The sequence below is a fragment of the Orbicella franksi genome, chromosome 7 (genome assembly GCF_964199315.1).
Source record: "Orbicella franksi chromosome 7, jaOrbFran1.1, whole genome shotgun sequence".
Lineage (NCBI taxonomy): Eukaryota > Metazoa > Cnidaria > Anthozoa > Scleractinia > Merulinidae > Orbicella > Orbicella franksi.
The window spans coordinates 15,148,412-15,173,571 of NC_138151.1; the positions used below are offsets into that span (position 1 = coordinate 15,148,412).

General features: G+C 42.8%; 1 protein-coding gene across 5 annotated transcripts in view; it reads left to right on the forward strand.

Annotated features, from left to right (window-relative positions):
- LOC145491892 (uncharacterized) overlaps nucleotides 1-25,160 on the forward strand; it is a 99,407-nt gene that overhangs the window by 65,968 nt on the left and 8,279 nt on the right. For all 5 annotated transcript variants that reach the window (XM_081471175.1, XM_081471177.1, XM_081471176.1 and 2 more), the window contains 27 exons: nucleotides 335-913; nucleotides 1,144-1,330; nucleotides 1,698-1,912; nucleotides 2,606-2,767; nucleotides 2,855-5,818; nucleotides 6,671-6,790; nucleotides 7,048-7,536; nucleotides 8,068-8,307; nucleotides 8,700-8,876; nucleotides 9,661-10,014; nucleotides 10,578-11,183; nucleotides 11,716-12,198; nucleotides 12,387-12,634; nucleotides 13,286-13,682; nucleotides 14,292-14,759; nucleotides 15,350-15,793; nucleotides 16,308-16,903; nucleotides 17,436-18,284; nucleotides 19,070-19,256; nucleotides 19,912-20,207; nucleotides 20,671-20,824; nucleotides 21,298-21,572; nucleotides 22,068-22,304; nucleotides 22,815-23,012; nucleotides 23,623-23,826; nucleotides 24,038-24,214; nucleotides 24,586-24,708. In XM_081471175.1, the coding sequence (XP_081327301.1) occupies nucleotides 335-913; nucleotides 1,144-1,330; nucleotides 1,698-1,912; nucleotides 2,606-2,767; nucleotides 2,855-5,818; nucleotides 6,671-6,790; nucleotides 7,048-7,536; nucleotides 8,068-8,307; nucleotides 8,700-8,876; nucleotides 9,661-10,014; nucleotides 10,578-11,183; nucleotides 11,716-12,198; nucleotides 12,387-12,634; nucleotides 13,286-13,682; nucleotides 14,292-14,759; nucleotides 15,350-15,793; nucleotides 16,308-16,903; nucleotides 17,436-18,284; nucleotides 19,070-19,256; nucleotides 19,912-20,207; nucleotides 20,671-20,824; nucleotides 21,298-21,572; nucleotides 22,068-22,304; nucleotides 22,815-23,012; nucleotides 23,623-23,826; nucleotides 24,038-24,214; nucleotides 24,586-24,708 (11,429 nt within the window). The remainder of the gene's footprint in view (nucleotides 1-334; nucleotides 914-1,143; nucleotides 1,331-1,697; nucleotides 1,913-2,605; nucleotides 2,768-2,854; nucleotides 5,819-6,670; nucleotides 6,791-7,047; nucleotides 7,537-8,067; nucleotides 8,308-8,699; nucleotides 8,877-9,660; nucleotides 10,015-10,577; nucleotides 11,184-11,715; nucleotides 12,199-12,386; nucleotides 12,635-13,285; nucleotides 13,683-14,291; nucleotides 14,760-15,349; nucleotides 15,794-16,307; nucleotides 16,904-17,435; nucleotides 18,285-19,069; nucleotides 19,257-19,911; nucleotides 20,208-20,670; nucleotides 20,825-21,297; nucleotides 21,573-22,067; nucleotides 22,305-22,814; nucleotides 23,013-23,622; nucleotides 23,827-24,037; nucleotides 24,215-24,585; nucleotides 24,709-25,160) is intronic.

Genomic DNA, 25,160 nt, shown 5'->3' on the forward strand with positions numbered 1-25,160 from the left:
GTTAGATTGATTGAACACAGACGCAGATTATATAAATGAGTTATTAATCGTGGTGGCATAACTATCAGCTGAGATAATAAGATGACGTTGCGAATCACAAGAAATGTTTGCTTGATTTAGAGAATGAAGACGTAAATTACTAGTAACATTTAGACCTGACATGTCTCTAAGTGTCTCAGATTAGAAGTACTACACTTCAATGTGTTCGGATGCCTTTTAAGTGACTCTTAGAAAGTGACCGTTCCCTTTACCCACTGGCTCCCTATTTTTCATTTCCGATTGTCATCTAAAACAATGTTATCCGCATGCATCATTCTTGTCTTACTTATTTCAGGGCATTTCTGTGATGTGGCGGAACTGTCTAATGTCACTGGTCCATGTGATGCTGGTTATTTCTGTACGGAGGGGGCCAAAGTTTCAGATCCGACCGACAATGTCACCGGTGGAATTTGTCCCAAAGGCCACTTTTGTCCTGTCGGAACATATGATCCAGAAAAATGTCCAGAAGGAACTTATTCCAATTCTACCTTCAACCAAAATATAACTGGCTGCCAGCCATGCCTGCCTGGGCATTATTGTGATGCTAAAGGTCTTGAGGAGCCATCTGGGGAGTGCGATCCTGGATTCTTCTGCCCGGGTGGACAGAAAACAAAACGACCTACAGAATATGTCTGCACACCTGGCCATAGTTGTCCCACTGGAAGTGTTGATCAAGAAGCTTGCGACTCTGGTACCTACCAAGATGAACACCAGCAGGCGACATGCAAAACTTGCCCTGCAGGTTATTTCTGTGATGGAACTATTCTCAATGCTACTCACTGTACCCATGGTGTTCAGTTCCCAGAGCCTTGTGTCACAGGACACTATTGTCCAAATGGAACTAAATTTGCCCAGGAGCACAAGTGTCCACCGGGTAAGATTCAAGCTTAATGTATTCCTGCATACCAAAACTGAATATCACTAAGCCCTGACATACCTGTTTGCATGGACCGCAATCCAGAGTCAACCCATGGGACACATCTATAGTTTGACGAACAAAAAGTAACTTTGTACTTCCAATATAGGCATGCAAATTTATGAACTAAGTAGTAAATCGAGAGTGGTATATTTTGTCCTTACGTGTTTCAAATGGCATTCTTGCAGGAACGTTCAATGACAAGACACAGAGAAGAAGTGTTGATGAATGTACTGATTGTCCTGCTGGCAAGTTCTGTCAAGGTGAAGGGAATGACTACTGGACAGATGACTGCTCCGCTGGCTTTTACTGCATTGGTGGAGCTGATAACATGTCTCCTAATGATGGTGTCACTGGAATAATTTGTCCCAAAGGGTGAGACTGTTGTAAATTACTACTCTGTAAATATCTCACAACCTTTCACTTTCAAGCTTGTGTTAAATTCAGGACAGCTTGACAGTTCAATTCACCATGTTCCTCAGTAAATCACAAAGAGGAATCAATCAACACTTTACTTAAGAATGGAAAAGGATACTCGAATACTCAAACTTTTACAGTAAACAGGCAATAGTCTATCCCAGAAGGGTTTGCCAACAATTAAGACGTAGGTGGAAAATGATAATTTATAATTTCTCCTGCAGTCATTTGTGGGCACCTTGTTCTTTGTAAAAGAAAAAAGGCTGAATCCTTGTAAACAGCATTGCGTTATTGGTGGAATAATGGTTTATTTTACCTCCTACAGTTATTACTGTCCACAAGGCACAAACGTGACTATCCCGTGTAAAAAAGGAACATATGGACCCACTGAACAGCTTGGCTCTCAAGCTGAGTGCAAGGGTTGCGAACCAGGAGAATACTGTGCAAAGGATGGACTCAACCAGACGTCTGGCAACTGTTCAGCAGGCTTCTTTTGCCGATTCAATGCCTCTGTTAATGAACCTACAGATGGTGTTACTGGTTAGTAATTCGTGTATATAATTAAAGTTTGTTTCAAAATTGTTTTTTTAACTGTAATAGGCCATTTCCGAGTTACCTTGTGCCTCTGTTTCAAAACGAGTCTTTGTGCGAAACCTTCATATGAAAGTGAGTTTGATTTGCATGAAAATGAACCTGTAAGGAGGAACTCGTTTTCATATGGATGGTTTCGCCCGAAGACTCATTTTGACATAGAGGTAAAAGGCTACTATGAAGTGGCCTATTAATTAGGACTGATAATACTCCGCAGTTCAAATATTCTTGTGCCAGGGCATGAGTACAAATGAATTTAGGCGAGAGTGATAGCTAGTGAATTGAATTAAAATTGTACTGTTTATCACTGAAATATTTTTCTTTGCTTTTACAGTCACATCGAAAATGCAGGGTAAAACCCACATTGTTGTGTTAAGAAAATGAAAAGTTCGTTTTCCTGCCTCGGGGACCCACAGGATTTCAGTTGCTGATCATTTCATTTATTTCGTCTGTATTCTTCCATTCCAGCCCTTTGAAACTTTCTTCCTGCGTCTTTGACCTTATCCTCATGCAGCTTGGTCTATGCCTTGCACCAATACAGCTGACTTACTTCTGTGCGTCGTTTAAAAGGAAGCGACTTAACAGGATGGAGTCGACTCATTATGGCTCCAACGTCTAAAGTATAATGGTTTTTTTTTTCAGGTGATGTTTGTTGGATTGGGCATCACTGCCCCTCTGGTACAGCCATACCAATACCTTGTTCACCTGGAACATACATGAACCACACACAAGCCGACGAGTGTTACACCTGTCCTGCAGGTCATTACTGCGTTAACAGAGTGACTCCAGAACCTTGCCCTGCTGGTAAGGACCATTTACATGTCTTCATGGTCATTGTTCCAATCAGTGAATGTTTTCCTTCTCACATGATAGTTTTTTCTGTGTACATAGGTTGGTACTGCCCCGAAGGTACTGGACATGACTGGCAACCCTGTCCCAGAGGAACGTATAGCCCAGTTGAATTCTTATCCAGAGAGGAGCAATGCAAACCATGTGACCCTGGCGACTTCTGTGCTTTCCTGAATGCTACATCAACTTCAGGGCAGTGTGATGCAGGGTTTTTCTGCCATAATGGTTCTGACCAACAGCAGCCTTCTGGAGGCAACCGAGGCTATGCAGGCATCTGTCCTAGTGGACATTATTGCCGACAGGGTGATCCACTGGCACCAATAGCTTGCCCTGCTGGCCACTACAATAACAGAACACATGCTGACACTCTTGGAGATTGCAGGAAGTGTCCTGGTGGACTGTACTGTGAAGAGGATGGTCTTACTTGGCCAAGTGGCCCTTGTGATGCGGGATACTATTGTATAGAAGGGGCAGTGTTTCGAAATCCTGACAACATCTCAGACACTGGGGGTCCTTGTCCTCCTGGTCACTTCTGTCCAGAGGGATCGCCATCCCCATTTACCTGCCCTGGTGGCACGTACACCTCCCAGTGGAAACAGAGTCAATGCCGTGTTTGTCCTCCTGGTTATTTCTGTCCAAATGCTTCAACCAACTTCACTGAATGCCCTCAAGGTTCCTTTTGCCCCAATGGTTCTACATCAGCTACTCCATGTCCGAAGGGAAGCTATAAGAACTACACCTTGGGTGATAAGCTTGACGATTGCAAATTGTGCCCAGTTGGAATGTACTGTGAGTTTAATGGCATGCCTAAGCCCTCAGGCTTGTGTGCAGGTGGCTGGTATTGCACTGGTGGATCTTGGGAAAGGATGCCACTCAACATCAGCGATATAGCAAATGGTTCTGCTGTCTGTCCCCTGATTGGTGAAATTGGTGGGTTTTGTAAGAAAGGCAGCTTCTGCCCAGCAGGATCCCATGAACCATTGCCATGCACACCGGGCTACTACTGTGAAGAAGATAAATTGGCCATGGAATCTGGGCTTTGTGCAGCAGGCTACTTTTGCAATGGAAGCACGATCTATAGTCATCCTGTCAATCAAACTAATGGTGATCGATGTCCAAAGGGTAATTATTGCCCTACTAAGAGTTCCTATCCAACCCCATGCCCTCCAGGTACTTATGCTGACACTGATTACAACCAGTTCAGGAACAACTGCAAACCTTGCATTGCTGGTAAGTTCTGCCCAACTTATGGACTGGACTTTCCTGCTGGAAATTGCTCTGAAGGATTTTACTGTCCTGCTGGGGAGACACAGGCAAGCCCACCAGACAAGGAATGCCAGCCTGGTCACTTCTGCCCGGAGGGTAGCGGACTTCACAATCCATGTCCTGCTGGGACATACCAGCCATATGCCAGTAAAGGTTTTTGTTATATCTGTCCTGCTGGAAGTTATTGTGATCCTAATGAGGCAAGACAAAACATGTCATGTGAAGGGAATGTCTCTTGTGGGGTAATCGCTCCATCAAACTGTCCTGCTGGATATTACTGCCCCAATGGGACCAAATGGGCCCAGCAGTATCCATGCCCCGTGGGAACATTTGGAAATGTCACTAATCTCATGGAAGAGGACCAATGTACACAGTGCACAAAAGGATTCTACTGTGGTACGTCAGGTATTACACGGCCAACTGAGGAATGTCATGCAGGGTACTACTGCATTGAAGGTGCAAGTGTACCAACTCCCAATGATACTGTAACAGGTGCCCCTTGTCCAGCAGGGTCGTTTTGCATCAGAGGATCTCATAGACCAGAGCCATGCCCTGTTGGCACCTATGGACCAAGCCAGAGACTGCAAAGCCGTTCAGGTTGTGTTGATTGTGATGGAGGGAAGTACTGCAACTATGAAGGATTGGCAGCTCCAAATGGTTCCTGCGATCCTGGATATTTCTGCGAGATCCGTGCTGTCAGACCCAACCCTGTCACTGAATCTCAGGGTGGAGGAGTGTGTCCCAGGGGACATTACTGCACAAGAGAAACAACTACTCCATTCAAATGTCCTCCTGGCACGTTTAACAATCAGACCCGTGCAACAGAGCCTTCAGACTGCACTCCATGTACACCAGGGCGGTTCTGTGAGGGCTATGGTAACACTAATCCAGATGGACTGTGTGATGAGGGCTGGTACTGTGAAAAAGCTGCATACTCGAGGAGACCTGTTCCTGAAGTCAATATAACCTTTAACAATGCCTTGGACTTTACATGCCCACTCTACTCGGTGAACTTCACTGGAGGCATTTGCCCTCTTGGTCACTTTTGCCCTCAAGGTTCTTCTGAACCGAAACAGTGCCCTAGAGGTAGCTATTGTGGTCAGCTGGGGCTTGCCAGTCCAGAAGGAAACTGCACAGCTGGTTACTATTGTGATGGCGGTGACATAATTTCCAATCCTAGGAACTGTACTGCAGGATTTTATTGTCCAGAAGGAACAGAAATAGAGGTTCCTTGCCCCGTAGGAACATTTTCCCCTTATGAAGGCAAATCAAAAGAACAAGACTGCCTAAACTGTACAGCTGGGTATTACTGTCCATTGCCTGGGAAAACAGAGGTGTTGTTCCAATGCATGCAAGGCTATTACTGTCCAAGCGGGTCGAAACATAATGCCACCGTGATATGTCCTAGAGGAAGTAGTTGTCCTACTGGAAGTGGACAACCTCAGAATTGTGTTCCAGGGAAATATCAAGACCAAGAAGGACAATTCCAGTGTCGTGTTTGTTTAGCTGGATATTACTGTGACCCAGCTACGAATCTTACTGGTGTTATCTTTCCAACTAAGTGCACAGCTGGCAATTACTGTCCCAGTGGAACAAAGACTGAGAAACAATTCCCCTGTCCTGCTGGTACATACAGTAATGAGACTGGCCTTGAAAGGTCGTCAGACTGTAAGCCTTGTCCACCTAAGATGTTCTGTGGCTCCCCTGGCTTGACCAAACCTTCTGGAGCTTGCGCAGCAGGTATCTGATACTTTATTTTGTTTAGCGAAAGGAACATATTTAGCTACAGGGCGTGTCTCTGCTAAATGGCAGAGAGGCAAATGATTATGTCAAGCTTGTTAGGGTTGATCAAACCTCGCCAGAGGTTTTTTTTTTTTTTTACCTCACCACAGGTTACAAGTGTAACATGTGACAGTTGTTACAATTCTAGCTTGGCTAATAAATTATTTATTTATTTTTCAATCTCGGTGCGATTTCCTTTGTTTTATCAAAGCTTTGGTGCCCAGTTAGATTTCAAGGATACTGAAATCGGCTTGTTGAGCATATTCTCCGCATGTTTTAACAGTCAGTCACCGTTTGTTAGTTAAGTCGAGGGGTTTAGTCTCTTAATAAAGATGTTTATAATTTGGTTTGTTGCTGATTGATTTTAGAATGATATGTAAACGTAAAGTTTAAAGTTTTTATATATACTCTTAAACGACCTTTTCCCTCAGCACACATTATTATTAACAACAGGAAAATACTTGTACCTATTGTCGTACCTTTTTGGTACACTTCGGGGGCATAGTAGGCAAGTTTGGTCGAGCTATGGTTCGTGGTTTGGTCAAGATACGAAGACAATACAAGCCACAGCATCCATAGCGAGGCCAAACGGGTCTGATATGCCGTCGAAGCGTACCAAAAAAGGTACGATATTGGTATTTACTGTACTGACTTGTGATTGGCTAATTGTGAATTTGGGTACAGTAAAACTTAATGCAAGGTCACTGTTGCCTAATAATGTTTAAATCCTTGTCCTTAATCCATTCCATAATTGAAACATTTTTATTGTGCAGGAGAGCTCGATGCATAATAATAATAACATCTTTATAGGTTACTATTGTGTACTGAATGCTTCAACGTCAACACCAACCGATGGAGTGACTGGCAATGAGTGCAAATTGGGTGAATATTGCCCAGAGGGCTCATCAGAAGGAATCGGATGCCCAGCTGGTAAGGATATTGTTATTGTATGAGTCACTTAAGGCTCTTCAGTTACATATAGTTAAAGGCCTGTAAGAGGCAAGCATTACTCCTTTTTGTTGTCTTGGAAAAATTGAATGGTAGAAAAATTGTTTTATTCTGTTTTAAACGTGAAATTTCTAACAAGACTTAGGTGAGCTCTGAGCATTTAATAGAGAAAGCGAGTTGTTCTTTGGCCTTGGGGGAACGTGCAGCTCACAATTAATGTTTTGATCTTTCTTTTACAGGGACATTTTACAACCAAACTGGGCTACAAAATGAAACAGGATGCTTACCCTGTTCAGCAGGCTACTACTGTGATGGAACAGGGAACATAGTTCCCACCAAGAAGTGCCGGGAAGGGTTCTGGTGCAGGGGGGGTTCACCCGAAGAAATGCCCCTCAATCAACCTTATGGCACAGAATGTCCAAATGGCAGTTACTGCCCCACAGGCATTCCATCCCCAGTTCAGTGCCCTAAGGGAACATACCAGCCTAACAAGCGTAAAACAAGAGTGGAGGACTGTGTTGGTTGTGACCCTGGCAAGTTCTGTAGTGAAACGGGCTTGAGTGCTGTGAGCGGCGATTGTAAGGCAGGTTACTTCTGCAGGGGTAGTGCAAACAAAAGTAATCCAGAGGATGGGGTAACAGGTGACGTCTGTCCTGTGGGCAGCTTCTGTGTTAGAGGCTCAATACAACCGCAAAGATGCTTCAATGGAACGTACATGAACCATACAGGTAACCATTGCTGATATGTGTGACCTACAGCACTCTTGAAACTTGAAACTTTTCGTGGAAGCTAACTATGCAAGTCTTCCAGCTGAGTTTTCAGATTTCTTTTTGTGTTAGTTTGACGAATCTGATGGCAAGTCAAAACAATTCCTTGTAGCTGACAATCAATTTTCCTTAAAGGAATTACGTCACGGTTTGCACATTTTTGAAAAGTTTAGCCTAAATTTTCAAGTTCGCCGTTTGTAATGTAATCCGTTTTAATATTCTCCATCCTTAGCCATCCTTGTTCCTTTATGGTTTATTATTATCTCTTTGGTGTTTTTCTATCTTAGTAAACTTTTATTTTCAGGTTTCCTACAATCTAAAGGTAATTTTGAACGTGGCCAAAATAACTCAGAATAACGTGACTGATCTCCATCAGTTATTGGGCAAATTTTCATGCAGTGTTGCATGTTTTTGAAAGTTTTAATTTTGGAAACTTTGTAATGAAATCGATATTTTGACACTGTGTTTTTAAGGTTTCACTTTGTGTTTTAGGTGCTTCTTCCTGCTATAACTGCCCCGCGGGATACCAGTGTATCAAAGCTGTCTTACCTGACCCATGCCCTGCAGGATTTTACTGTCCCGAAGGAACTGGATATGATACACAACCCTGTCCTGTGGGCACTATTGGTAACAGAACAGGTTTGGCCAATGAGAGTGAGTGTACACAATGTCCTGGTGGATTTTACTGTGAGACGGCTGGTCGTTACACTGTCACTGGCAAATGTCAGGGAGGTACGTCAAATCATTATGTCAAACATTGTAGGTAAGATGACTTGTCCAAACCAGCCCAAACCACAGTTAATAGAGGGAAATGGTTAAGAAACCTGGCAAAATGCAAAAGGTGGTTATTTGTGCTCATACAACTAACCGATGGAAACATTGCGATTATGTAATTCATACATAGTCTATGAGCATAGAACAAAAGATGTGCAGGGTTAAGGACCTATCATAAATCTTAGTCTGTTTGTTTGCTTCTTTGATCTTTACCGGGCTTCTTAACCATTTCCCCCCATTAACTATGCCCAAACAGAGGGGGTGTTGTTCCAGGAATAACAATTGCACGAAAGAGGGTAAATGGAGTGTGAAAGTTGACGTTGATGTTTATTAAACGTTTTTAATTTCAGGTTTTTACTGTACATCTGGCGTGAATGTCAGTGCCCCTGATCAGCATTTCACTGGAATAGGAGGCAAGTGTCCAGTAGGGCACGAGTGCCCAGAAGGTAGCAGCACGTCTCATCCATGTGACCCTGGATATTATGCGGCTGTAGAAGGAATGTCAGCTTGTGATGTGTGTCCTGCAGGTGGGTAAACTGTCATCACTACCATTAGAGCGGTTTTCTAGTGAAAGTCGTAAAGCTAAAACCAAAGTTATCACTCTAGCCAATCACAAAGGACAGAGACAATACAATGAACCAATCAAAGCTCGAAGGAACTCCATGTAGCTGGCGTAAAGCGCGGGAAAACGCGTGCGAGTGAGTCGTGGTCTATTTTGGTTTTACTTCTGATTGGATGAAAAAGTGGCGCGAGTTTTTTAAGCAAATCCCGTGGCGTAGTTGATGCAAAACCAATCACGTTTTGACACTCAAATGAAAACCGCTCTATCATAATATGCACTTAATGCTAATTGATGTGAGGACGTTTGTAATTTTTTCAGTCATGTAGTAAACAACAACAACAACAAAAAGCTTTATTCCCCTTGATCTCAGACATATTTGACAAAGTTATATATTAATAGAGTTATGGGACTGGCTGCCTAAAATAACTAGAGAGTTAACAAGGGCAAATAAACAGGTCTACAGGTAAATGAGTAATCATATGTAAGCTCGAACAATTAAGAATTTACTTCACTCCTATTAGTTGACTTTGCACTCGTTTAAAGGCTCGTGCAAGTTCAAGAATATTTTTAAATAGCAGTCGTCGTTTAAATCCTAAAATAATCGCACTCACATTTATACCATTACCTATACTTACAGCCGTCTTTGTCGCAACCGTATCAGTTCATATTTTAGAATTCTTCCACATGACGTCGCGGTGATGTTTTTGTTCACGATAAGTTATCAAGATGTGATATATCTTTGTCTCCAGGTAAATACTGCGATGGGACTACAGTCACCCCAGCGTCCTGTCCTAATGGACATTTTTGTCCGAATGGCACGGAATTTGCCACCCAGTATCCATGCAGACCAGGAACTTACAACAATGTCACTGACCAAACCTCTGAGGCTGCCTGTAAGCTATGTGATCCTGGGAAGTACTGCGAGGGTTATGCACGAGTGTGGCCTAATGACTATTGCGATGAAGGTTTTTTCTGCTCTGGTGGATCGTGGTCCAAGCGTCCTGGAGACATTGGTGTGGCCAATTACGATAATGCAACAAGCCCCGCTGACAGTTGTTACACAGTGTTCGAATGTGTGTGCCCAGCATGGAACAAAACAACAGGTGGAACAAAAATGCTCAGTCAAAATTATCGTCTTCCTGCTTTTGAATCATAATTAAAATTGAAAATAATTTTCCGTACTCGGACCGCAATAAAAATGTTTTATGCTGGTGAAAGTTCTAGTTTATTAGAAACTAAAGGAACATCTTTTTAGGAATTAATCAGCTGTTGGTGAACATTGCCAGCTTACGGAACATTCAGTGGATTGCAGCGATACAAAATTTCTTGCCACAGAAAGCAGCACGTTCAAACGTCGCATAAGACAGGCAATTGAGATCCTGCTACGAAAGTCCTCTTTGAATAGAGACAGTGGCTTCGCATTAGCTAAAATGTGACACTATTTTAGCCCCCTCAAGAACCTAATGAACATAATATAACCCTTCTCAGCATTCACATTTTTGTAGCTGATGAAGTTCGGTTGAGCCGATCAAAATATTCCACTTTTTTAAATGTTTCATTGCACCCTAAGTACAGAAAATTATTTTGTATTTTAATTCATTATTCTCAAAGTGTGTAGTGCTAACCCAAGGGAGCTTATTAATCACGTTTTCTAATTTTCTTGCAGGTGACATATGTCCAGCTGGTTATTATTGTCCCAGGGGCTCGTCTCGTCCTCTTCCTTGTAAACTTGGTCAGTACTGTCCACACACGGCGTTAGCTGAACCCGTAGGGAATTGTACCGCTGGATATTACTGCAATGACAGTTCAACTGTGCCAGATCAGTTTGATTGTCCAATCGGTCATTATTGTCCATCAGGAACGGGAATTCCAGTTCCTTGCCCCCAGGGAAAATTCTCTAACACAATAAAGAACACGGAACTTGCGGATTGTAGGGATTGTACAGCTGGGAGCTACTGTGCTGGTACGGGAAATTTTGCACCAACAAAGGAATGCGCTGCTAATTATTACTGTCCTGGTGGACAAAGCACAGCCACACCTGGAGAGTACCTCTGTACAGCAGGTCACTTCTGCAAAGTTGGAACACCACAGCCAGTCAGATGTGAAAATGGTACCTTCCAAAATGAACCTGGCAAAAGCTCTTGTAAGACTTGTCCGGAAGGCTATTCTTGTGATGCTACCAATGCGGCTGTTGTTAATGCAACATTATGTCCGCCTGGTCATTATTGCCCCAATGGCACTGGCGATTATCGTGACTTCCCTTGCCCAGAACGTAAGTAGTCTTCCTATTCTAACACGAACAGCTAGCCTTTTGGGGTCTTTGATCCTTTGAAGCGATCAATGAGCATTTAAAGTAAGTTCGTGAGAATAACTCGATTGGAGGGAAGTTACCTTCAGGTGACCCATCAAACCTCTTCTAGCTGGTAATACAGTAAATGAAGACACCAAGCTGGCAACATTGTATTTTAAAATGTAATGCTAAGCTACTTTTCATCAGTTTAGGAAAGCTCTGTGCTTAGGTGCTGTCAGCTTAGCTGCTGTCTTTTAAGTGTCTTTAAAAGAGCTTCCCCTTTCCCTTCGTGGCTGCTACTGCAGTGTTCATTGGGACACTACCAATGACAAGCGTTTGTGCCAGTGATAAATAGAAAATTAAGTGATAAAACAACCTACACATGACTTCAAAGCGGTTGTTAAGGTCAGTTTTTACATGCCCTGTTTGTTAACTTGATTAACTGGATTAACTTGATTAACCGGCTCGGACTCTATTAGGTGTGACTCTTCAGCTGCTTTCTCTCCTATTCCAGGTACTTACAATGACAGATTAGGTTTGATGGCAATTGGAAACTGCACGGATTGTCCACGAGGAAAGTTCTGTGGCAGAGACGGCTTGACTCGGCCATCCGGCGACTGTTATGGCGGCCACTACTGCACGGAGCGATCAAAGTCTCCTGCGCCAGAAAAAGACCTTCTGGCCGTGAACTACCCAGACCATGTGAACTTCCCATTCCCATACCTGAATGATGCCTGCCCTCCTGGACATTTTTGCCCTAATGGTACCGATCCTGAACCCTGCCCGTCTGGTACCTTTCATAATGAGGGTGGCATTTCCAACAGAACGCAGTGTCACCCATGCCCTGTAGGAAGGTATTGTAATGGCTCGGGAACACTGAACGGCACTGCTCCTCCATGTGATGCTGGATATGTATGCACTGGGGGGTCTAGCCAGCCAAAGCCTACCCACCCATCCATGGGTTACATCTGTCCTCGTGGCTTTCACTGCCCGGCTGGTAAGTAAATAACCAAAGTTCTGCTTGGTTTTTATTTTCAGACTGCTTTTCAGTGAAATAGGAGAACACGCTTTAAGTGTTATTTTGCCTATATTTTTGCAAGAATCCTGATCGACTTTGTGAAAGTGTTTATAGTAAAAATAAACCACTTCTTTTTCATTTGAATAAATCTTTATTGCGTTACTTAGGTACCCATACGGAGCTAAGCTGTCTTCCTGGTACCTATCAGCCCAATTTGGGACAAGGAGAGTGTATCTCATGTGGTCCTGGCAACATGTGTCCATACCAGAACATGTCATCAGTCCAACCCTGTATAGCTGGCTATTATTGTCCCAATGGAACACTGGAGGCGTGTCCTGCAGGAACCTATGGCAATCGTAGTGGACTCTCTTCTATTGATATGTGCACTGACTGCCCTTCAGGGGTATTCTGTCAGGTAATGCTGAACTTGTCTGAGGCGCTAGGATTGATAGACTGTCTCCGTTCCACACCTTGTTCCCTCTAGCTTCCAGAGGAGATGAGTATTTAATGGTTAATGGAATTTTTTCTTAGAACAGTATGCTAGTGTCCTTAACTTAGATGTGTCTCTAGCTTCCAAACAGCTCGGTAGGTGATATTCCAGAGAAGATGAGAAGAAATCCTTTTGGGAAATGGAATTTGTCTTGGAACAGTATGCTGGTATCCTTAACCTTGAACACGAGAACACAAGGACACGAGTATTTCTCCATACGCACAGTCGAAACTTAAAGAGAACTGGGGAATTAATAACTAGCATGGGATACTTAATAATTATGCCACGAGCGCGCGTTGAATATGAGATGCTACGTACCTCGTTGGCTGTAAACATCTCATATCCAACAAGCGCAAGTGGAATAACTGTTTCATTAAAATCGCCCCCAAAACATAGAAAACTAAAATAAAATAAAAATAAAAACGCCCCCACAAATTACGTGTACGCTCACCATATTTTTAGAGCATGCTATAATGGCTCATATACCATGATGGCTAAGCCAATGAAAACTCTTGAACTGCGTTATTCAATGATCCAGTTTTTGATGCTCTTGTTACCGATCTTGTCCAACCTCAGGACTATGCACAAACTGCTCCTAAAGGCCCATGTACGGCAGGTTGGTTCTGTGAAGGCAAAGCTAGTACCTCTACACCCACGTCAATACCAGAATACCCAAGAAATGGCCTCTGCCCTACTGGTCACTTTTGTATCCAAGGCACCCGGGCACCTGCTCCGTGCCCCCCAGGCACATTCCGAAACAGCACTGGAGCACGGTCTGTGGATGACTGCCTTGACTGCTCCCCCGGTTTCTACTGTGAAGGCTATAATAACTCATATCCCACCGGACCATGTGCACCCGGCTTTTATTGCCCCCAGGGGTCAAGAGCTAACGTGTCCAAACCCACAGGATTTTTGTGCCCTGTTGGCCATTTCTGTCCGGGACAAACTGCAGAACCAATGGAATGTGATGCAGGTTTGTTAACGGCTTATTTACGTGATGAGAATAATTTTAAATTTGATTGTTTCAGTTTAAACTATATTTCGCTAGACTAAATTTTCACACTCGATTTTATACAACCTTTTGGAACTACAGTCAACTCCCGATAACTCGAACCTTCAAGGGAAATTGAAAAAGATTCGAGTTATCGGGAATTGATAACAAATGTCAGGAGATAAGGAAATACGGTGTTTACGGTCTTTCTATTCATACAGTGTACATGTTAATCAAATTTAATTATGGAGAAGTCAAGTGAAAATGGAACAATACATTTCTAAGTTACTGTATAAATCAGAGCGTATAAACGTAATGGCCTATTGCCCTGCTGGGTCAGCAATGGTGCAGCCTTGTTCTCCGGCATTTTTAAAGTTTCCGCAATTTTAAAAATACAGCGTAAAGCTCAGGAGAATTAAACTTCGGGACATTTGCGTTACTAAAGCACGTAACATAACGTAACGGACGTAACGTTTGTAACACGGTATAAATCACTTCAGTTTCATTGTACTGTACCGAGCAAAGATAATTACCTTTATGTAATAAATTTCCAGGTAATCCAGGTAAAGATCTTTAATTTACTTTTGACAGGTTCTAATCAGCACAATAAAGGTCAGCCAGAATGCGACCTTTGCCCTGCAGGCTATTACTGTCCGATCAAGACCTCCATTCTAGAGAAGTGTCCCCCAAGGCACTACTGTCCAGCCGGTACCACTGTACCTCTTACCTGTCCTAATGGGACCTTCACACATGACAACATGACTGGCTTAGCAAACGCTTCTCAGTGTCTGCCTTGTATTACGGGTTTTTACTGCCGCATCGGCCAGGTGGTGGCACCTTGTGACGGTGGCTATTACTGCAAGTCTGGCAGTCCCGACCCAAACCCATCCGGCTATTGGTTTCCTGTTGAGGCCGCTCCATGTGCCGAAGGATATTATTGTCCTAATGGTACACTGCTGCCTATCCCGTGCCCTGCTAACACCATGAAGAATTACACTGGTGGCTATGGCATACTCAGTGACTGTACTCCTTGCCTAGCTGGAAGATACTGCCTAAATGGTAAAGTTGATGATGATAATGATGACTATGTTGATGATTAAATTAATTTTTTATTGATTTAACTTATAATATTACTTCTGAGTTCAATTGAGGTACAGTTTAACCTCCATCCCGCAGAGAAAAAAGTGTGTTACATTACTTGCTAAAAATTTCGAACGTTTAATTTTCGGACACTTTTTATCGTATTTCGGACAAATTTCGGAGAAAAAATTCGGACACTCTGCTGAAACATAACTAAAGTAAATTTAGACGTAAATAACTGAAACACGAATGAGGCTGAAACAACATCGAAAATGATCGCTTTACTGCACCCGCAAGGTTTTACAGATATACCGACGAAAAAAATATCACAAATTGCATCGAGCCGATAGGTTTCTCAAGCAGTGTCTCGATTAGAGTTCGCACCATAAATGAATAAAGATCTTAGGAGCTACTTTAAAGTTTTTTATTGTACTATAAATATTTCGGACGCTTAAAAATTTCGGACGGTTTTATTTTCGGACTCTTTGTTCTGTCCGAAATTAAACTCGTGCGACCTTTTTTACAAGTTATGTGTAAGTGTCAACTTGATTTTTGCATGTTTCCTTCAGGAACCGCTAATGGTGTGTCTTGTCCGCGTGGAAAGTATTGCCCCCGTGGAGAGCCTCCGATAGACTGTCCCATTCACAGATACCGCGACATTGTTGGTGGCAAAGACTTGAACGACTGCTTCCCTTGTCCTGCTGGTTACTGGTGTAATCTTACAGGCATGGTCAACTTCAACAACAGCAAATGTCCTGTTGGGAAATTTTGTCCAAGCCAACTTGGGCCCGTTCTCTGTGGGGCAGGACGTCGGCGAGTCACCCCTGGGGCTGGAAGCAGGAGTGAATGTGATTTATGTCCCGGAGGCTACTACTGTCCTAATGATACAATAAACGTGCAGGGAATACCTTGTGATGCCAGGTATTACTGTCCAGTGGGTTCGTCACTGCAGCAACTTTGCCCAGGAGGAGCATATTGCACCGGTACAACTGCCACACCTATACCCTGCCCAGGTATGTGCTTATACGAGAATCTTTGCTGACGTCATTGTTTACATTTTTCCGTATTAACGTACGACTTTGCCTAGAAAAGTCATCACGCTAGATACGAATTGACTACAAACATTTAAAGAGCTTGTGAAACGTAGGAATTGGTGAAAGTTTTGGCTTATTGGGTGAAACATTCGAGGAGAAATTGGCTTTCAAAGACTACAAAATGTTTGGGTGGGAAAAGCGCTAATGAGCTCATACATTCTTTGTAAAATGCTGAGTTCTTAACCCCGCGTCACACAAAAAATATTCAATACATCGGGCTCAAGTACCTCGGGACAGTTAATCGTGCTGTGCCCTTTCATTATTCAGAAGTAATGTTTTTGTAGCTCTATCAGAAACTGTATCGCGTATGCTAATGAGGCAAATATTATGAACAAAGATTCCCCTATTACTATATTACTAGTGGTGTACCAAGACACTGTTCACATATGTGTACATAAGCAGTTTACAGTTGTGATTATTCTGTGTTTCTCAGGTGGATCTTACTGTCCTAATGGATCATCCGTGGATTTTCTGTGTGAGTATCCTTACTACTGTCCACCAAACAGCACCCAAGAGTTAGAGTGCCAGCTTGGCTACCAGGCGTTAAATTCCTCTGGATTGCGAGACTCTCATGAAACAGACTGCGAGATTTGTCGAGGAGGGACATACGGCAATCATCCTCAGCGGCTGGTGTGTGATACCTGCCCAGCGGGTTTCTTCTGCCCTAATGGCACTAAAGGACCTTTCGACAACCCCTGTCCAGAGGGGGCTTATTGTCCTGCTGGGTCAGCAGTGGCGCAGCCTTGTTCTCCTGGTTCCTATGGTAACCGTTCCGAAGCAACAGCGCCTTCTGATTGCTACCCCTGTCCGAGAAACACGTACACTAATTTAGGCAATCAAACAGCTTGTCGACCATGTGGAAGCAGCTCTTTCTCAGAGGAAGGTCAGGCGGAGTGCACCTGTCGCGGTAAGAACAGATATTTTCAGGTATCAGATGGTTCGTGTGACTGCCTGGCTGGATATGTGTTTTATGGCACGGCAGATAAGAAGATAGAAGAGGGCAATAGTGACCTGGATTGTCAGCCTGAGGTTTGGAAACATTTCATTGATTCCAGTTGCTTTATCATTGTTGTGTTCCTATCACATCATTGTGCTATTGTTGTGTCTTTGGGAAAGATGCTTCACTTTCACAGTGTATTTTTTGATCCATGAAAACAACTTACAATGTTAGTAAATGTTAAATGTTTATAGTGGTCGATGCGCTTAGCTATAACTAGCTAGTTCTTAGGCGTGCCACTTAAACTGAAAGAAAGGAATATTTCAAGTAAGCATAACAGGCTTAAAATCCTAATTGGCGGGAGGCAGACCAGTTGGCTATTTACAAGCATGACCGGTGAGCTGAACTAGGGTCGACTGAGAAACAACTCCAGCTTAGTGGTCAGAGCAGGACTTGAACCTGCGACCCCACTCGGCCACGCCGCCTCCTTACTTATTAGCATCCAATTAATTTAGAGTATAAGTAGTCCATTGTGAACCAATCACTGAAGCTCTTACTTTCAATAATCACCGGGCTTGTTACTCACGTCATTCACTAACAATGTTACAAATACTTAATCCGTAGGAGGATCCTCGATGTAGCAACAGCGAAGTTCGCAGAGCATCAGATCGACAGTGTGTCGACCCAGAAGAGGAAAATCAAAAATGCATTGAACGGTGTGGCAGTGAAAGGGCAACATTTGCTACTGATACAGGTGTCTGTTATTGTCCGTACACTGAGGACTGTAACGCTACCTGTGAGAGGGACAGACCCAAGTGTTCGTTACAGAGGCTTGCGGAGGGGACGCTAGTGATTCGTTACCTTGACGGCAGTGGAAATTCACGGTCTTTTAATATCACACTGGAATTAGGAGTTAACGACCACGACAATGACGAACATGAATGTCAATTCGTCTTCGTTGATTCTCAGCAACCTGTGTTTGCGTGGGTACCAAAATCTCTGGACGAAGTGTCCGAGCAATTCGAGCCGTCCTCTACGCCGTCGGCGCGTAGACGTCGAAGGGCCGTTGGCGATAACACGACAAGTGCGCCGACTACTAACAATGCGATCGCTAACCCAACATTGTGTCTGGCGTACGGTCAAGCATTAACCTTCAAAATCGAAATCAACCCTCTAAACCGCACCGCAAGTCACTATCCACGATACCGCAAGAATCACCTATTAAACAAAAACAACGCGTTTGATTACGGCAACTTCAGGCAACTGCATTCTCTTGTACTCGACTCGAACAAGACCCTGGATTTCTTCATGCATGTGTTCACGCAAAATGGAACCTTCGTGTTTTACGATAATGCCGACCCCTTCCGAGAGACAATTGTGACTGTTGTCGAGCGAGGTTCCAGTTGTCCAACTAGCAGCGTTTCACCCACAACTCAGCAAACTTTGGTGACACTTGGAGTCAGTCGCCAAAACGTAAGTGGTTGTCGCTAGCAGGTCATTGATTAAAGATTGGCAAGATATTACGTGTCTGGAAACATGAATTCAGTACATTCGAAAAGGTCATGGACTTTTGGTGAAAACAATTTTTTTTCAGGTTTCATTCCCCCGTGTTAAAGGAGCCACGTCACGGTTTTCACATCTTGAAAAGTTTAACCTAAATATTTCACGTTCGTTTTTAATACGTGTTAATCTTCTCCATCCTTAGCTTTTATGCTTCATTATCATCTCTTTGGTGTTTTTCTATCTTAGTAAACTATTATTTTCAGGTTTTCTTTAATTTAAAGGTAATTTTGTACGTGGCCAAAATGACTCAAAATGCCTTGACTGAGCTCCTTTAAGTAGATCAGTTGTTAAAATACTACACAAGTATTTGATTCTCGGCTCTGACAAAAGCCAGACTTAATACGACGAAAAGAGTAGGGCACGTAGTTCCCGGTGTTGTGGTCTGGCCTTGTCTGAGCGTATTCACTCACCTGTCCAGCTGTCATGCAAATTTATTGAAACAAAAGAAAGTGCTTACATAAGAAAAGAGTTGAACTCCCACAGGATTGGTTTGGTACACCAACATGGCCGCCGTTTCATTGTTTTGGAACACCAATATGGCTGCCATAACGACATGTGCATACGCTCCACAGGGTTAACCTCACTGCACATGTCTTCTTCCCCCCCCCCCCCCCCCTTGGACAGAATTGTCCAAGGAAAAAATTACTATGACTATGAAACACGCAACTCACGTGAACTCTGTTTTGTAATTCTAGCCAACTAACCTGTCTCCAGACTGGCCAGTAATCTGGGGTATGATTGTGTTCATGCTGATATGTATTATTATGCTGGTGATCGCTGTCATCATATGGCGCCCAAAGAGCATTGGACGATATCCTATCCGAACACTCAGACCCAAATACAAAGCTCTTGGTGCACCTGTTCCTGTTGTCCCTATACCAGGTACATATTTTGTAACCTCTGGTTTGTCACACAAGTCAGTTTGATGATAATGGATAATAATGAAACTTTCAACGTTTTGATTGTTACCTGATTATTAATGATGGTAATAGGACTGAGTGGAGTCCAATTCGGTCTGTAATCATGCGAGTGATTGACAAAATCGAACGACCGCGAAGCGGGAGTCCGATTTGTTAATCACGAGTATGATTACAGACTGAATTGGACGACACGATGTACTGTTACCTATAAATCAATCATAACCACGATTACAATTTCCCAAAAAAGTAAAAGTCATTTGAAAAATTGCTTTTAACTGTCATTCTTAAATATGATAATTACAAATATGGAGAATAGCTTGAAAAATGGCTGTTAAGTTTCTTTGAAAACAGGCAACGGAGATAAACCTTGACAATTTTACAAAGTCACTCATTTGAATTGGTTACTATAGTGACTGTAATCAGTGTTGTGATTGGTAGATTTAGTCGAGAAGACTTAGAATGATTGGCTAATGTCCGATTACAGATGTCCGATTATAGCCAACTTCCCGATTACACTGTCGGATTTCAGCTTTGCAGATGAATATTAGTGCAAAATACAGTATATGTACCAATCACACCAAAGAAAATTGCAATTGTTATGATTAATTGTACACTAGGAATTGATGATCACGTGTATGACCTTGGCCCTCGTGGTGCGCCTGAAGGCTCGTCGTTTGAGTCCCCCAGCGTGAGATTTGAGCTGGAGAACTTCAACGTGCGGACATTTTATGACAAACTGGAAGATCAAACGCTGCACGTATCATCGCAGTTGGCCCGTCACCAAGCAGACCTCAGAGCATTCTACGACAGAATTAGCCAGCAAGCCGAGAAACTGAAAGGAATGCTGGACAGTATGGACGTGTCTGCTCTTATCAAAGCCACGAAAGAAGCGGGAAGAGCCCGGGAAGGCGAGGTATGAAGTCAAACGTCCTCACTGTAGGTTAATAAGGAATTTACGTAAGCAGGACGGTGACGCCGAGGACAACGTCGATAAAAACATGAATTTATATTTTACCTACGAATCTTGCAATACTCTAAAGTCATTTACTTTGTTTATCACCGTCAAAACTAACACGAAACTAAATCTGGAACACAGCGATAAATTTCGAAAAGAAATTTAGCAAATTAGTTGTTGTAGTTCACATTCTCCAGGCAACGCAGAATTTCGTCATTTCACGTTTAGTTTTTTTAGAGGACGGCAAAGTAACGTACCAAGAATTATAACGCACGTGCACAGCGATTGTAGTGCTCATTAAGCCGTTTGTTTAGCAACGTTCCCGTTACCGTTGCCTCTATGGTGTTTTTTAACTCCTTTATAAGAATTCGCATTTGTTTAGTGCTTCGTTGTCATGATCGACTGTCCGTTTAAATTGTAGGATGCTACTGAAGAGCAGCCGCAGTCAAGTGGTGTTGGTGAAGCTAGCAAGAGGTATGGCATGACAGCAGGAGGTCAGGTCCGAGAGGAAGAGTTAATGGCAGCTCTTCAGATGCTGCTTGAGAGAGTGGAAAAGGGACAGTTTGCTATGCCAGGTTAGGCAGTTCATAGCCAAGTGCTTAGAATTAAATTTACTTTAACAACAACAACGAAAACTTTATTTCACACCAGAGTTAGAAATTACAATATTGTAAAAGTAAAAACAAAAATGATAGGGGTGCTGGCTACCCGAAATAACCTAAGAATTAATGCTAGGAAGCCAGTTAAAAGAAATGATATTATACATGTTTAGGTCAGAAACACAAAACAAACAAATAGACACACATCAAAAATAGAAATAAACAAAGTTAAGCTAACTACCTGTAGACTAAAGTTCTTACATTACAAAACAGTATTTTTATCCAGGAAGAGCGGTGTACAGATATCCAATAATCTTTAATAAAGTGGTGTGCCATTTTATTTTCAAACAAAGACAACGAAGATGATTTTATATCTTCATCAATGGAATTCCATCGTAAGTTTTCGTAAGTAATTGAATGACTTTGGTTTCCTCTTTTGGTTTTTGTAGCCATAGTGTCAGGCACCAGCGTGTCTGTGCCAGGTGCCGGGATGGTTGTTATGGGAGGGGACAGTACTACAGCCACCACGACTTTCACTCAACAAACAGCTGGGTACCCTGTGGTGGAGGTGCACGCAGGCGAGGCTGCTGGGGCACAGTGGCACATCAAAGGAACGAGTGACGTCAGCGAGTTCTTGCGTAAGATGAATGCAGAGCGCATGCACCTTGAGCAACAGATTGGACGGGAAGAGGAGACCGCTGTACACAAACTACTTAAAGAACAGGTAATGCTTAAACAGACAAAGTAGGTTTTCTTCAAAATTTGAATTCTGAGCGTGCGTTCTTTACCTACACACGAATCTGAAGGCTTTATTTTGCCTAAACTTTACCACTTTTGATTGACCTAGATTTAGCTTAGCACTGGGACGTAGAAGTGCTCACAGTATTGGTATTGGGCACACGTTAAGGATTGACGAAATTATGCCATTTCTGGTTCAGAAATCCGTGTTACGTTAATCGCGTGAGTCATCAAAGGAGCACAGATTATTCCTTGCAAAATTCATATTGTTTGGTTTAAGTTATCTTGCGAGACTCGGTGTGAATCTTTGCAAAGGAAAGAATTTTCTCAGCTATAATATTATACCATGTGTAGCTTCCAGTAAAACAGTCACGACTAAATGAACTCCCTGACATTTTATTACAAGTGACTTTTGAACTTGGATGGTATTGTTATGAAACACTGGTTAAGATGCTGATATCAAGCGTGTTTGAATTTGCAGGAAGAGAAGCGGTCAGAGGAGATGAAGAGATTAGCCGAGAACTTAGCGGACAAACTCTCAGGTGATCTGAGCGAGGATGAAACGAGAGCAGTCATGGAAGACCATGAAAGACAAGTGGCGCAATTAGAAGGCCTGTTAGCATCCGAAAAAGAGAAACAAATGGCAGCACTGAGAGATAAACTGAGACGACGAAGAGAAGAAAAAGAAGCCGCCATGTTAAGGAAACAGAAAGAAGAGGTACAGACATGATATGAGTGAATCCCCGTCCACACTACGTCGGAGGAATTTCAAAACGCAGCTTTATTTCTACGGTTAGGCCTACCGTCCACACTAATCCGTCACGAAAACGGAGCTTTTCGAAAACGCTCTTCAAACCCGAGAAAACTGAAAACGCCTGCTTTGCGTTTTAATGTGGACAGAAGACATTTTGAAATCGTTGAGGTTATCAGAAATGACCGGATATTGTTGCGTTCTCAAATTTCTCCGGCGTAATTTGGACGGGAAACATTTGGTACGTTTTCGGAGTGAAACCCCCGTTTTGAAATTCCTCCAGCGTAGTTTGGACGCTGCCTTAATGTTCTCAAGAATAATGATGATATGCACCAAATTGCAAATCTTGGAACAATTTATCCACTCATTGTTCAACAGACAACACACAATAAGTCATCAATTCGAATTAAAAAGGAGTGCAAAACTTACAGTAAAGAGAATGCATGATCTTCTTAATTCTGTGTACTTTTTCAACAGGCCGAAAAGTCCAATATCCGTCTGGACGATGTTGAACCGCTGGCCAGCATAGATACAGTACTGAAGACTCAAGAAAGTGTCCAAGATGTTATTGTTCAGGAAGAGTCTATTGGGCATGCGCGAGCAGAGGAGCAGCAGTCCAATGAACAGGCAGAAGTGTATCGTCGCCAGCTTGGCGACAAGTTCTGTGCTATGGTGGTAAGAGTCATTGCAAAGAAATCCCCGGGGTGGGGTTACTCCCAGAAAAATCGGGTGAGGGTGAGGGGTGTGTGGCCTGCTTCCCAAAACCCTTACCCTATTTAAGACCAAAGTCTGCGATTTTCCCTGCCCTATTTATGACCTGACCCTTAAATCAATATCCTGTTTTAGATCTGCCTTATAATAATTCCTTAGTTTAGACCAATATTAAAGGTAATGTTTATGTGCTTTTATTAAGTAGGATAGCTTCTTCTAAAAAAAACATACCCAATTCAAGACTAGAGTACAACAACCATACCCTATTCGAGACCAAAATGGCTAAAATCGATACCCTGTTTAGGACCAAACGGCTTACAAACCATACCCGCCTTGGGGGCAACACATGCCTATATAGCCCATATGAGGGATTACCCTTCCGGGATCAAATCAAATGCTAAGTTTATGATCGTCCAAAACGTCCTTTAGAGTTAGATTTTAAATGGTTGTTGACATGACTGTCTTGTCAGTTGCCAAATGTAAAATTCTTATTTCTGATGCAGGTTGTTTACATTATTTTAAAACAGTCACAATAACGAATAACTGATCTGATAAAAGACCTGTTTTTCACCAGGATGACCTTGTCACTTCCGGGTCTCTGTATGCTGATCAAGCAGAACAAATCAAACGCGAACAAATGGAATTGGAAGAAAAGATGTCACGCGATCTAGCACAACAGCGTGCGCAACAGACAGCACTTATTAAGGAAAAGCTCGCGCAGAGAAAGAGAGAACAAATGAAGAAACTGAGAGAACAACAGGAGATGGAGAAAGCTAAGGTAAACCTGTGAATTTCGCCATGCGTCACGCACATTTCACGCACAGCAGCGGCTTGTGTTACTTACCTTGTCACACAACTCTTGATTTAGGTCACTGGTGAGAGCGGTGACGTAACAGCACTAAACCTGTGAAATCCACCACATGTCACGCATCTCACGCATCTCACGCACACCAGCGGTTACTTACCTTGTCACGTAACTCTTGATTTAGGTCATTAGTGAGGGCGGTGACGTCACAGCACTAATAAAGCAGCATAAACAGGAAGTTACTGCGCTGGAAGCAAGTTTTGAGGCGGAAGAGACGCGTCACACTGCAGAGATTAACAAGAAACTTGACGAGACGCACATGGAGAACGTGCAACAAGCCCACAGAGCCCTGCTTGAAAAGGTGAGCTGGAAACGAAACGCTTTGACTCCACCATTATGTCTCTTATATTCCGGGCTAAGCGAAATGCCAATGTCAGCTTTAAATTATTCCTGCGATATTACGCTTGATGAAACCGTTATGTAAAGGTTTTTAAAAGTCACGGTTTGCGCATCTGGAAACGTTTATCCTAGATTTGTAATCCGTGTTAATCTTCTCCATCGATAACCATCCTTGTTCCTTCATGGTTTATTATTTTCTCTTTGACATTTTTCTATCTTTGTAAACTACTATTTTCAGGTTTCCTTGAATTTAAAGGTAATTTTGTCTGTGGTCATAATAACTCAAAGTACCGTGATTGGACTCCTCTAACTTTTCTGTATTGTCTATTGAAGGTTACAAGAGACAATTTGGACGCGGTACTTCAACAGCAGATTATGGATCAGTTCAGGAAAGATAACGAGGCGCTGCTCGGACACCTTGAAGAACGAAAACTGAAGTCTCTTGAAGACACCAAGGTAACAAAAAATGTATAATAGTCGATAAAAAATAAAATTGAATTCTCTTGTGCAAACAAGCTCTGACAAGCTAGGATACACTACTTTAAGCTGCAGTGAACTTTCGTTACTTGAATAACAGCAGCCGCGTAGCAGGCATTCATTTCCAAAAGCACGCGAAGGAAACGAATTAAAATGCGAGCGAGTTCGAAAAAAATAACGAGTAAGGCAAAACATAAATGCCCTTCCTCCCCAACCCCTCCCCCTTCACCTCCTTTTTTTGCTCACCCCCTCCCCACTTCTCCCTTTTTTTGCTAACCCCAGGTGCGCTCATTTCCTCGATCTTCCCGCCTGGAAAATGGAAAGGAAACGTCTGCTGCGCAAGCTAAAAACAACATTTCTCTTTGTTTTAGTTGTTATAAGTAAAGCGGGGTGCAATATATGTCCTCTTTGTTGGATTTTCCAGAACACGG